Here is a 14,724-nt window from a genome sequence, read left to right on the forward strand (position 1 = left end):
TCAATATCAAGCAAAATTTCATCATCTTTTTCGGAAAGGAAAAAGAAACTTAAGGTTTAGGGGTAAACTCTTGATGTGGCCATTAGATGAACAGTGTGTGTGTCAGCAGAAAGTTACCAGAAAGACGCTGGACTTGCACCAGACTTTCACCAGGCTGTGATTCCTCACGGACTCGTCGCCCAGAGCGATGCCCGTTATTACGGATTTATCCAGCTAGAAGAGAGAGACAGCATCACTGTCGGAGAGCATTGACAGAAAACACAGCCTGACACAGAAGACCTCACATCTGACATGAGCGAGTCTAAACACACTTACACACACTTACTCACACACACAGGGGTGACATGCACAGGTGCAAGACACAGAAGACCTCACATCTGCACATCTCAGGACTCGAGGAAACATGAGCGAGTCTAAACACACACACACACACACATACACACAGCTTTGTTTATGTGATTTGTGAGGACATTCCATAGGCGTAATGGTTTTTATACTGGACAAACTGTATACTCTATCCCCTTACACCCCTATCCCTAAACCTGCCCATCACAGGAAACATTCTGCGTTTTTACATTTTTAATAAAACACTGCTTAGTATGTTTTTAAAGCCATTTGAATTATGAGGACTCAGGAAATGTCCTCATAAGTCACGTTCAAGTTGTAATACCAGTGTAATACCCATGTTATTATACAAATTTGTGTCCTCACAAATCACAGCTCACACAGACACACACACACACACCTGTATGATGAGTTTGGTGAAGGGCTCAGTGAGGGTCTTCAGCAGTTCAGGAGCTTCTTACACGCGCACACACACACACACACACACACACACACACACACACACACACACACACACACACACACACACACACACACACACACACACCTGTATGATGAGTTTGGTGAAGGGCTCAGTGAGTGTCTTCAGCAGTTCAGGAGCCTCTTACACACACACACACACACACACACACACACACACACACACACACACACCTGTATGATGAGTTTGGTGAAGGGCTCAGTGAGTGTCTTCAGCAGTTCAGGAGCCTCTTACACACACACACACACACACACCTGTATGATGAGTTTGGTGAAGGGCTCAGTGAGTGTCTTCAGCAGTTCAGGAGCTTCTTACACGCACACACACACACACACACACACACACCTGTATGATGAGTTTGGTGAAGGGCTCAGTGAATGTCTTCAGCAGTTCAGGAGCCTCTTACACACACACACACACACACACACACACCTGTATGATGAGTTTGGTGAAGGGCTCAGTGAGTGTCTTCAGCAGTTCAGGAGCTTCTTACACGCACACACACACACACACACACACACCCCTGTATGATGAGTTTGGTGAAGGGCTCAGTGAGTGTCTTCAGCAGTTCAGGAGCCTCTTACACACACACACACACACACACACCTGTTGAGTTTGGTGAAGGGCTCAGTGAGTGTCTTCAGCAGTTCAGGAGCCTCTTACACACACACACACACACACACACACACACACCTGTATGATGAGTTTGGTGAAGGGCTCAGTGAGTGTCTTCAGCAGTTCAGGAGCTTCTTACACGCACACACACACACACACACACCTGTATGATGAGTTTGGTGAAGGGCTCAGTGAGTGTCTTCAGCAGTTCAGGAGCCTCTTACACACACACACACACACACACACACACACCTGTATGATGAGTTTGGTGAAGGGCTCAGTGAGTGTCTTCAGCAGTTCAGGAGCCTCTTACACACACACACACACACACACACACACACACACACACACACACCTGTATGATGAGTTTGGTGAAGGGCTCAGTGAGTGTCTTCAGCAGTTCAGGAGCTTCTTACACACACACACACACACACCTGTATGATGAGTTTGGTGAAGGGCTCAGTGAGGGTCTTCAGCAGTTCAGGAGCTTCTTACACACACACACACACACACACACACACACACACACCTGTATGATGAGTTTGGTGAAGGGCTCAGTGAGGGTCTTCAGCAGTTCAGGAGCTTCTTACACACACACACACACACACACACACACTGTATGATGAGTTTGGTGAAGGGCTCAGTGAGGGTCTTCAGCAGTTCAGGAGCTTCTTACACACACACACACACACACACACACACACACACACACACCTGTATGATGAGTTTGGTGAAGGGCTCAGTGAGGGTCTTCAGCAGTTCAGGAGCTTCTTATACGCACACACACGAACACACACACACACACACACACACACACACCTGTATGATGAGTTTGGTGAAGGGCTCAGTGAGGGTCTTCAGCAGTTCAGGAGCCTCTTACACACACACACACACACACACACACACACCTGTATGATGAGTTTGGTGAAGGGCTCAGTGAGGGTCTTCAGCAGTTCAGGAGCCTCTTACACACACACACACACACACACACACACACACACCTGTATGATGAGTTTGGTGAAGGGCTCAGTGAGGGTCTTCAGCAGTTCAGGAGCCTCTTACACACACACACACACACACACACACACCTGTATGATGAGTTTGGTGAAGGGCTCAGTGAGGGTCTTCAGCAGTTCAGGAGCCTCTTACACACACACACACACACACACACACACACACCTGTATGATGAGTTTGGTGAAGGGCTCAGTGAGGGTCTTCAGCAGTTCAGGAGCCTCTTCTCCGCTGTGAAGCTGAAAGCCGCTGACCGTGACTCTGGCTAGGAAGCTCATCAGACCCGAGGCGACCTCGACCGGCAGCAGGACCAGCACCGACAGCCAGTTAAAGCAGTCGTGGATCGTCGCACCAGCAAACGCACTGGAGAACCAGAGGATGTTGCTGCAGTTAGGCATGTAACAACTTAAAATATGTTGAGAGAACTTAAATATCCAACTAAACTAAAGTTAAAGTCCCCCTGTGGTGAAAATCAAACTTTTAATGTTGTTTATATGCCTATGCTTTAAGACAAACCATGTGTAAATTCATAAGTCGACACCATTGCTGAGTATTTTCTCCTTAAAACTGCAGTGAACCAAAGACAGTCTCAAAAACACGCTTTGAAATCGCTGGTGTTTCTGACGTCACAAACTACCTTGTAACCAATCAGATCAACGTGTGATCGTCAACCAGTGGATCTCTGAGCTGAGTGAGTGAGTGGAGGCGGGGCTCATTTGCATATTCATAGAACCGCGTATACTAAATGAGGCAAGGGTGTCGAGTTACATTCAAGATATTTTAATGCATGAAGTCTCAAAGACATCCTTACAATTTTGGGAATTGGTTGGGAGTTGGGAATTTGGTACTAGAACTAGAATTACAAATGTTTATTCTCAAAGGGTTTCCACACCTTTTGACCAATGAATTTCCATGACTTTTGCCAATAATTCTGTGCTTTTAAACTCCCCAAATCCACCAGCACTGTTTCCTGAGCCACAATCATGCTGTATTAAACTAATAAAACACATTACGCCACAGACAAACTTCTCTGCTTCAACACATTATAATCCTTCAAAACAAAGTGCACAGTGCCAGCAAATCTCAAGAACACATTAAAAAACATTAAAATCAGAAATGAAAAGCCGAAAGAAACCGTATTGATTCTGTTATTGTTGTCTTATAAATAATAATAAAAACATTCAAGACATCAAGCGACTTCAGCACAAGCATGCTTTTCCTGGAGATTACAATATTTTAAGGCATGAAGGATTTTCTTCAAGGAAAAAACATTTAAATATGTAATTTTGGTGATCAAAGATGAGTTTTAAGGGATACAATTATTGACTACAGGGGGACTTTGACAAAACGTACAATTTTAGGTCAAGCACGCACACTTTAAGTTGAAACAACACATTATTACTTATTTTAATGTTGAATTTTAAGTTGTGATAACTAATCACAGCAATCATTTTGCAGGACGCAGTGTTATTTGAGTTTTAGTTTTCATGTTAATTTTAGTTTATTTTTAGTCATTTTGTTACGTGCTTATGTCATTTTATTTTTTTTAAATATTACTATTTAGATTTTTAGTTAGTTAGTTTAAGTTTTTATTAATTTCCAATTACTAATTTTAGTGCTGTATTTCAGTTTACTGCAAAGGAAACATTTCTAATTTTCATTTAGTTTTTCAACTAATATTTTTATTTATATTTTATTTCAGCTTTATTTCATTATTAACAGAAATAGTTCTGCGGAAAAACAAAGAAACAAATGTATAAACAAATTTATAGTCTCTGCATTCATCACTGATGCTTTTTTAATGTGTTTTTCATGGATAAAAACAGAAGAGAAAGGAAATTTGTTGAATAATGTAGTAAAAATAAACCTGAAATGACATTCGCCTGTAATGTGATGGAAATTATATATTATTCATGGGGAATTGGATGGTTTTATATCAGAACGGAGTGAGAGCTGGATGAATGTGAGTTTTGAAAAGGCTTTCTAGCCAAGGCTGAAGGTCATCATCATTATTTACTACAGGAATTATGTATTTCTGTAGGACAAAAACCCAGAAATGAGTTGCATATAACACTTCCGATTCTATCATCCTGAAGTCAATGTGCTTTTGCTATTATTGCCATAATTACTGTTAACTTTCTGCAGGATTTTAGAAAGCTTGCATTACCTAAAATAACTGAATAGCTACACTGAAAAAAAAAAATATTTATATTTTTGCACATATCTGTCAATGTCCTTTTAATTAAGTTTTTATTTTCATTGGTAGATCATTTTTTCTTGTTTTAAGCAGAAACTTCTTATCTCATGTAATTTTACATCCCAAGTAAATGCATCTTGATTTCACATAATTCAGATATATATATATATATTGATGATATACTGTATATGACTACTGCATCACATTAGTTTACACCTACGCTGAAATTAAAGTCATTTCAGAGGCAGAAAAACAAATATATTGCATTTTGTTGAAAGCTTTGAAAGCTTTGGAATAACTTGCACTGATAAATTATTCACATTAAGACCTAGAACATGTATTGACAATGTAAATGGGGACCATTATGATTTCATGTTGACTTAGAGAAATCAATTCTGCAAAATTAGGAAGCATTTTGCAAATGAACTTATAAATACTTTACGTGAACAGACTGGTTTGATTTAATCCTGATGATAACCGTGATGGTGAAATACCGTTTGAATTCGTTCCTCTCTCCTGCTTGCATCAGGGCGACGATGGTGTTGGTGACAGACGTGCCGATGTTGGAGCCCATAATGATGGGGACCGCAGACTTCACTTCGAGCACTACACACACACACACACACACACACACACAGACACGTTTTTTTATGTGGCTGCAACAAAGTCTCTTCTGCTCACCAAGGCTGCATTTATTTGATCAAAAATACAGTAAAAATAGTGAAATATTATTATAATGTAAATCAGCAGTTTTCTATGTGAATATATAGTAAAGTGTAATTTATTCCTGTGATCAAAGCTGAAATTTCAGCATCATTACTCCAGTCTTCAGTGTCACATGATCCTTCAGAAATCATTCCAATATGCTGATTAGCTTTACTTTACTATATATTCACATAGAAAACAGCTAGTTTTAAATGTTATATTATTTCGATATATTACTGTTTTTATTTCTTCAAATAAATGCAGCCTTGGTGAGACTTCATAAATGCACAACATTATAAATGCACTTCTTTCAGTGGTGTTTGCACCCCATCACGAAGCATCTCTCCTGTTCGATGGTTTATGACACTGGATATGACACAATTTCATTTCCATTGTTTCTACTGACTCTTAAATCAGGCTAGCATTAGAGTCAAGTCACATTTCCTTTCAGATACTATCAGTGTGTAGTTTCGCATCAGTAATGACTGTCCCTTACGCTGCTGGTGTGTGTATTCCCTGAAGGTCCGCAGAACTTGAACACACTCCCACTCCTGACATTCATTAGCTTCAATTCACTTACTCAGAGAAAAGCCCAGCTTTACTCAAGGTTGTTCTCTTTAAACCATTTCAAAGGATAAAGATTTCTTTGAAGAGACAGGATTGCAGTGGCATTGGAAACCCACATGCCCATGCACAATTTCACATTCTGTATTTTCTCTACACACACATACTGTACAGTGGGGTTAAAAAAAAAACGAGCTTACTATTAAAAATGCTTCTATTTTGCATTTTTCTAAATTAATGCACTTATTTTATTATGAATTATATTATTGGCATAACAATTTGAGTAAAAGTTGCATTGAAAATTTCAGATGGTGAATGTCCATTTGTTAGAAATATCATTTTACATCATAATATTTTCCAACCCCCAGATTTTGCATGTGATCTCAGACCCCACTGTGCATAATAAAACTCTTTATTACATGGCTTGGTTGAATTCTAATGTAGAATGCGGTGTGTTATTTCTTGATAACAGACCGTTGCCATGAAAAACAGAGCGTTGCTATGGACGCAGGATTCTAACCGTAGAGACGGAACGGACTATTTTCTTTAGCGGAAGCAATACAATCGTTTTTAAATCAATAAACTCCTTTTTAAATAAATATTTTGTGTCAAATTATTGATTTATTTGGTAGGTAGCCATGTAATAAGCGGGATAATGTAGAGCGAGGCGGTTGTTATAGCGAATACAACCCCGACAGGCTGATTCAAGCTCCGCTCCGCGTCGGGATCGTGATCAGCCTGTCGAGGTTGTATTCGCTATAACAACCGCCTCGCTCTACATTATCCCTTACTTATTATTGTGTTAAACATAAGCTCATTAACCCAAACAAAACTTCCTAATTAAAGCTCTGCATCTGTTGAGATTTGGGATCGAGATCTGATAGTCAAGATCCTCAGGCCACCACGGCATTCGCTCCAGCGAATCAGCTCATCCGAGAGAGATAACTCTTAATTAAAGCAGGAAAATCATGAAACAACTTCTAGAGATGAGGCTTTCTGGAAATAAAGTGGAATAAGAAGTAGCCCACCAAGTTTTTGCAAGAGCAAAACAGTCATAAAACTTTATTTTACAGTGTCCTTGTTGCATATGTTGCATGTAGGCCTAGTACTTACCATAGTAATAACAGTAAATTATTACATGAAACTAACCCTCAAGCCTCAACCAAATCCTAATCCTACCCTAACCCTATAGTAAGTGCATGTAGTTGCTTATTATTACTCAGTACTTAAATATATAATTACACTGTAACAGTGACACCTTAAAATAAAGTGTAACCCAATACACTTTAGTTTTACAGATGAATAAAGTTGCTATTTTTGTTAAAAGGAACTTTGTATGTCATAAAGTTCTAGATCACATCAAAAGTTGGCAAAATTGGTGGTGGTTAAGGAGACTCCCACTTCAAATGTAAAGCGCTTTGAGTATATCTAGAAAAGTGCTTTATACATGTAACAAATTATAATTATTATTATTATAAAATAAAGTTTGCATTAAAAGCATGTCGCACAAGAACTGTGTGTCCGTCTGCAGAAGTACAGAAAGGCCACTGATGGGTTTATGTTCAATGATATGAGATAAAAACAACCAATATTGACTTCTAAAGTTTATTCACTGTTTTTGTCTTTGAAAATCTTAATTTAGGGCTGTTTCTCAATACAAATAAAATGCATATATATGTGAATATGGAGCTCTATACATGACATGGGATATAATATGTATCACGGTCACAAATTAATAACTCGTCCGCTAGTTTTAAGAAAAATATGTGCACAATATAATAATTTATTCCACTGTTTTAGTTAAAAATGAGGGAACAAATTAGTTCAACATGGCCACAATTTACTAAAATGAGAGAATTAATTTCTAAATTCATGGCCCAATCTATTATTCCCCTGGTGCTCTATATATGTGAAATATGTATATGTGACTTAATAAATGTAAATAAAGAAATAAATATTTAAATTAATTGTCATTTCATGTACACTGGTTAAAAAGTTTGGGATTTTTTTAATGTTTCTAAAAGAAGTCTCTTCTGCTCACCAAGGCTGCATTTATTTGATGAAAAATACAGTAATACAGTAATGTGAAATAATATTATAATTTAAAATGGCTGTTTTCTATGTGAATATATGGTAAAGTGTAATTTATTCCTGTGATTAAAAATGAATTTCCAGTCTTCAGTGTCACATGATCCTTCAGAAATCATTCTAATATGATGATTTGATGCTCAAGAAACATTTTTGATTATTATCAATGTTGAAGACCATTGTGCTGCTTCATATTTTTGTGGAAACCGTGATGTACTTTTTTCTTTAGGATTCTTTGATGAATTGAATGCTCAAAAAAACTGAATTAATTTAAAAAATAGAATCTTTTGTAACATTAAAAATGTCTTTCCTGTCACTTTTGATCAATGTAATGCGTCCTTGCTGAATAAAAGTATTTAAAGAAAAATATTTACCGTCCCCAAAATTCTGAATGCTAGTTCCTTAATTACGTATATTTGAATAATTTGACAACCCTAATAAGAGGATATGAACCTGAGGTTATGAGTTTAGTCTGTGCTAAAAATGAGTTGTGTTTCTTACATCCGGACGAGACCAAGCTGACCACAATAGATGTGGAAGTACTCGAGCTCTGGACCAGAACCGTGACCAGGATCCCCACCATCAGTCCGGCTACAGGGTTGGACAGGATGGCATTATCCTTGAAAATGTCTCCAGCCACTTTGCCTAAAAAAATAAAAGAGCGAAATATTTGATTGATTTAATTGAACTTGTTTTGATGTGATCATCTTAAAGGGTTAGTTCACCCAAAAATGAAAACTCTGTCAGTAATTACTCTCCCTCATGTTGTTCCAACCCCGTAAGATTTTTGTTCATCTTCTGAACACAAATTAAGATATTTCTGATGAAATCTGAGAGCTGTCTCACTCCTCCATAGGCTTCTAGGTAATCGAGATCTGCCATCCCAGAAAAGTTAGTAAAGACATCGTTAAAATAGTCCAAGTGACTACAGTGGCTCAACCTTAAGTTTATCAAGCGACGAGAATACTTTTTGTGCGCAAAACAAAACTAAAATAAGGACTTTATTCAACCATCTCTTCTCTTCCATGTCATTCTCCTCAGCTGTTGACGTAGTGTAACAGCGCAGCGCTTCTGGGTTGAGGACGGAGGCTCACTATTGGCCAGCATCACACGCATCACATGACCAGCGTCGGCCAATAGTGAGCCTCCGTTCTGACGTACAACCCAGAAGCGCTGCGCTGTTACACTACGTCAACTCACTCAGAGAAAAACTGAAGAAAATCAATAGTTGAATAAAGTCGTTATTATTGTTTTTGTTTTGTGCACACAGAAAGTATTCTCGTCGCTTGATAAACTTAAGGTTGAGCCACTGTAGTCACTTGGACTATTTTAATGATGTCTTTACTAACTTTTCTGGGATGGCAGATCTCAATTACCTAGAAGCCTATGGAGGAGTGAGACAGCTCTCAGATTTCATCAGAAATATCTTAATTTGTGTTCAGAAGATGAACGAGAGTCTTACGGGGTTGGAACAACATGAGGGAGAGTAATTACTGACAGAATATTAATTTTTGGGTGAACTAACCCTTTAAGTCATTGCAAACTAAACGTTTCTGATTAGGGACAGGTACTGTTGATTAGTTAGATTACATTTTTTCCATCTGTCCCTATTCACTTTTATTTGGGCCTAATAGGAAAGACAAAGATGAATGTTCTTCGGGAACATCTTTTGTGCTTCAAGTAATCTGGTTTAGAAATGACAAAAGAGCAAGTGATGACAGTTTGTATTTTTGGGGTGAACTAACCCTTTAACAGCAACTTATGGCTTGTTTTTGTACAGATGACATGCACCACAGCGCTGACCGCTCGAGTTAATCATGCAAAGCCATTTCTTCATTGTCATTAACACATTTAGAATTGATTAACTAAATCTTAATGTCTAACCAATGATTACAACCTTGAGAAAGCCATATTTCACACATATACAGCAGTTCAAAGAGAAGCAGGTAACTTGTATTATGAAGAATTGCATGAAAACAAATGACATTTGACCCAAAAAGAAAAGAAAAGAAAAGAAAAGAAAAGAAAAGAAAAGGCACATGGGAATTTGTCTGGGAAATGTGCTGAAGAATACAAAAACAGCTGAAAGGTAAAAGTAAGTAAAACCCCAATGTGCAAGAAGAGATGTGGTTAACAGATGCAAAAAGGATGAATAATTACCTCCAGCCAGCTGAAAAGCAGAGCTTAGGACGTCCAGAGAACAAACAAACCCATAGAGGAGTAGCAGGAGCAGAGGAACCCTCAGTAAACCGATGAACGGTGAAGACCTTCCTCCATGTCTGTCCTCGCTCGTCTTTGTGGGCACTGTCAGAGGAGAGAAAACCAGTGGACAAAATATATGATCCGCTACATGACGGTCCTGTCTCGTGTGCCATGTGAGCTATAGTTTATTGACATTGTTGCTTTGTAGAGATAAAAAATAAGCATGAACCAAAAGTCCTAAAAATTGAACATTCATTGAGAATGTTTGACTTAGGGGCTGTTTACACGACACTGTTTTCAACTAGAAACGTAAAACTTTTTATGTGTTTTGTCATTTAAATGAAAATTGCATTTTGGGTGTCTGAAAACACAAACTTTTGAAAACGGGCGTCAAAGGTTTCTATTTACAATGTGTTTTTGCAGTGTTGAGCTTTGTAGCCAATCACAGACATATCTGTTGAGCAAGTGAAATCCTTTCATTATAGCCAACAAACTCACAAATCCTTTTATTATAGCCAACAAACTCACGAATCCTTTTATTATAGCCAAAAAACTCGCAAATCCTTTTATTATAGCTAACAAACTCACAAATCCTTTCATTATAGCCAAAAAACTCGCAAATCCTTTTATTATAGCCAAAAAACTCGCAAATCCTTTTATTATAACCGACAAACTCGTGAATCCTTTTATTATAACCAACAAACTCACGAATTCTTTCATTATAACCAACAAACTTGCGAATCCTTTTATTATAACCAACAAAATCACAAATCCTTTCATTATAACCAAAATAACTTGCAAATACTTTCATTATAACCAACAAACTCGCGAATCCTTTTATTATAGCCAAAAAACTCACAAATCCTTTCATTATAACCAACAAACTTGCGAATCCTTTTATTATAGCCAAAAAAACTCGCAAATCCTTTTATTATAGCCAACAAACTCGCAAATCCTTTCATTATAACCAACAAACTCACGAATCCTTTTATTATAGCCAAAAATCTCACAAATCATTTTATTATAACCAAAAAAACTCACAAATCCTTTCATTATAACCAACAAACTCACGAATTCTTTCATTATAACCAACAAACTTGCGAATCCTTTTATTATAGCCAAAAAAACTCGCAAATCCTTTTATTATAGCCAACAAACTCACGAATCCTTTTATTATAGCCAAAAATCTCACGAATCATTTTATTATAACCAAAAAAACTCACAAATCCTTTCATTATAGCCAACAAACTCGCAAATCCTTTCATTATAACCAACAAACTCGCAAATCCTTTCTGCGTACAGACGACACCATTGTCAAAACGATCCCCATTCGGATCCGTGAAAACGACACGGATCCGAATGAGGATCGTTTTGATGCGGAAAACTCAAAGGAAAAACTTCTCCGTTTTAAGCATATCGTTGTCGTGTAAACGTAACCTTAGGGTCCTTTCACACTTGGTTCGATTATCTGGTCCAAACCCGAATTCGATTGTTCCCCCCGCTGGATTGTGTTCACATTACATTATTTGGGTCTGAACTGCATCATCAAAGCATCAGCTGATTACCCATGTTGCTTGATAATGATGATGACGCAGGAAAAAGTGGCAAAATTCACAGAGCTTCTGTTTTTTGAAGTGTCAGCTCATAACGGCACTTGCATCTGATGCAAAAGTTCTGCAAACGTTCTAATGAACACGGGAGTCCATTTGTGCTGAAGGCGAGCAGAAATTATATATACATTATCTCTGCTTGCAGTGCATCAATCACTCTTGTCAGGAAAGTGAGTGAGAACACACACTAACACACAGATTTATCGAATTATGAGTCATCAATAGTGGTTCACTTTCGTGATTTAGTACGATTGCATCAGGTCAGCTGGTTTCGTGCTGGCTTTTCTGGGGTCGTGACCCCCAACTAGGTCAGGAAGAAGATGTTTTGTCACAAAGCTGAATTTTCAGCATCATTACTCCAGTCTTCAGTGTCACATGATCCTTCAGAAATCACTCTAATATGCGGATTTGCTGCTCAAGAAACATTTTTAGTATTATTATCAAGGCTGAAAAAAGTTGTTTTCATGCATACCCACAGTGGATTTAAAAAGTCGACACACCCCTGTTAAAACAGTTGGTTTTTGTAATGTAAAAATGAAACGAGGGAACAAAGACAGAACTTTTGTACCTTCAATGCCACTGAAAACTAAAGTGGCACATTTCAGGGGGAAATTGAAATAACTAACTGCAAAAGTGTGCACCCCCCTGAACTAATACTTGTTTGGAGCACCCTTTGATTTATATACTGTATAAACAGATGTTTCTGACGTCTTACCATTGAAGCTGATAGTTTGCTCTGTCGTGGTGATTCTGATTGGTCGTGATGACATGGTGCCGTCTGTGAAGAGATCAAAAGAGATTTCATGATCACTGTGCATTGAGAAGGAACAGTTACTGCAAATATGATTTACATATTTAAATTCATATGCAAATAAGGCTCTTCTAAGGCAGGGTTTTCCTGCATTGAAAATATTTTGGCGGCCTCCAAAATGAATCTTTGTACCGTTGAAGCTTTTTTCTTCTACCATTTCCCGCTCTGCAGTACCCAGACGTTCTGAGAGCCGGTTGCTTTAAAAACGCTCTGTGAAGAGTGTCAAAGGTTTCTATTTACAATGTGTTTTTGCAGCGTTGAGCTTTGTAGCCAATCACAGACATATCTGTTGACCATGTGAAATCCTTTCATTATAGCCAACAAACTCAGAAATCCTTCCATTAAAGCGTGAATTCTTTTATTATAACCAACAAACTCGCGAATACTTTCATTAAAGCCAAAAAACTGGCGAATTATTTTATTATAACCAACAAACTCGCAAATACTTTCATTATAACCAACAAACTCGTGAATACTTTCATTAAAGCCAAAAAACTGGCGAATTCTTTTATTATAACCAACAAACTCGCGAATACTTTCATTATAACCAACAAACTCGCGAATACTTTCATTATAACCAACAAACTCGCGAATACTTTCATTATAACCAACAAACTCGCAAATACTTTCATTAAAGCCAAAAAACTGGCGAATTCTTTTATTATAACCAACAAACTCGCAAATACTTTCATTATAACCAACAAACTCGCAAATACTTTCATTATAACCAACAAACTTGCGAATACTTTCATTATAACCAACAAACTCGCGAATTCTTTCATTATAACCAACAAACTAATATTAATCAACTACATGTATTTACTATAGGGTTAGGGTAGGATTAGGATTTGGTCGAGGGTTAGTTGCATGTAATTATGCAAAATCTACTGTTATTACTATGGTAAGTACATGTAACATACAAGGACACTGTAAAATAAAGTATTACCGAGGTTTTTTCCTCTGATTCCTTGGCTCAAGGCGATTCGATTGCATCCTGTTACGTAATTTTCCATCATGAAATTTTTTGATTTTTCTGAAAAACCTACTTTTTTGAACAAGAAAATTTAACCACCAGATCATCTTCAGACTTTGCTGACAAAAAAACAAGGAATTCGTCAATTCGTCAAACCATTCTCGTTTAATGTGAGAACAAATCCTACGAACAACACGTTAAAATGGAAGTGAGGCTATTTCTCCACAACGCTTTAGCGTATTCTGACCAAATTTGGTGTGTGTTATGACAACCATGACCTGAGGGTACCTGCACAGTTTCGGCACAATGCAACCTAGTAGTCACGAAATATACAGTTTGACGGAAAATCTCACTCAAAAGACCCCAACAATGACCATATCAGATCAACTTGGTGTCAGTTCCACCTATTGGTCAGAAGTAATAAGCAATAATGTCTCATTACAAGTGATAGTATTAATGAACTTTCAACCATTTAGCTTAAAACCGTCGTCAAATATATTTTTAAAGTTGGTCTGATGCTCTCTGCCTTGATTTTTAGCTACTCGTGTTGCTTGGCCTCTTAATTGCGGCTTGCAGATATGGGTACATGGGTAGGGTACTTTGTACTGTGTGTGTGGATGACCGTGTTCGTCTCTCTCACCACTGAAGACCATTTTGACCCAGGAAAAACATACAGGTATAGAACAACACCACCCAAAATAAACATTTTCATTAAGTATTTGTTCAAACAACATCAAAATGAATGACCTACTGTCATTTCAGATCCATTACTGTCTACTTAATCCATCATCGTCTACTTAATATATTTCTTAGTCCTGACGATTTTTAAAATAAGTGAATGCTTGTCATGATTGTGAAGATGACAACACATTTGTGGTCCCTCACGGCCCCTGAGGACCACGTTTCCCAGCTGAATGCCTCCAGAGCCATCAGGTTTGTTTCAGAGGTGTTTAATAACAGGTAAATGTGCTTTTTATGTCAAGGTTACTGTTGAACACACAGTCTGTCTGCAAAGTGCTCTCATGGGACGACCTACTAATGCATTTTGAAAGCAGGAGCTTTTGAATGTCAGAGCAATTAAAGTGAATGATAGATAATGTTCTTGTCCAGCGGCTGCTGGA

At 37.9% G+C, this 14,724-nt stretch overlaps 1 protein-coding gene across 1 annotated transcript in view; it reads right to left on the reverse strand.

Moving 5' to 3' along the window:
• The window catches only part of slc34a1a (solute carrier family 34 member 1a), a gene marked incomplete at both ends in the record, with an annotated part of 20,905 nt that extends 8,118 nt beyond the window's left edge, over positions 1 to 12,787 (reverse strand). Inside the window, 7 exons of the mRNA XM_084132976.1 lie at positions 118 to 213; positions 2,621 to 2,816; positions 5,145 to 5,256; positions 8,509 to 8,652; positions 10,168 to 10,311; positions 12,535 to 12,597; positions 12,763 to 12,787. Coding sequence (XP_083989102.1) covers positions 118 to 213; positions 2,621 to 2,816; positions 5,145 to 5,256; positions 8,509 to 8,652; positions 10,168 to 10,311; positions 12,535 to 12,597; positions 12,763 to 12,787 — 780 coding nt within the window. The remainder of the gene's footprint in view (positions 1 to 117; positions 214 to 2,620; positions 2,817 to 5,144; positions 5,257 to 8,508; positions 8,653 to 10,167; positions 10,312 to 12,534; positions 12,598 to 12,762) is intronic.
• Between the last annotated feature and the right edge of the window lie 1,937 nt (positions 12,788 to 14,724).

This window comes from Abramis brama (genome assembly GCF_963993115.1).
Source record: "Abramis brama genome assembly, chromosome: 13".
Classification (NCBI taxonomy): Eukaryota; Metazoa; Chordata; class Actinopteri; order Cypriniformes; family Leuciscidae; genus Abramis; species Abramis brama.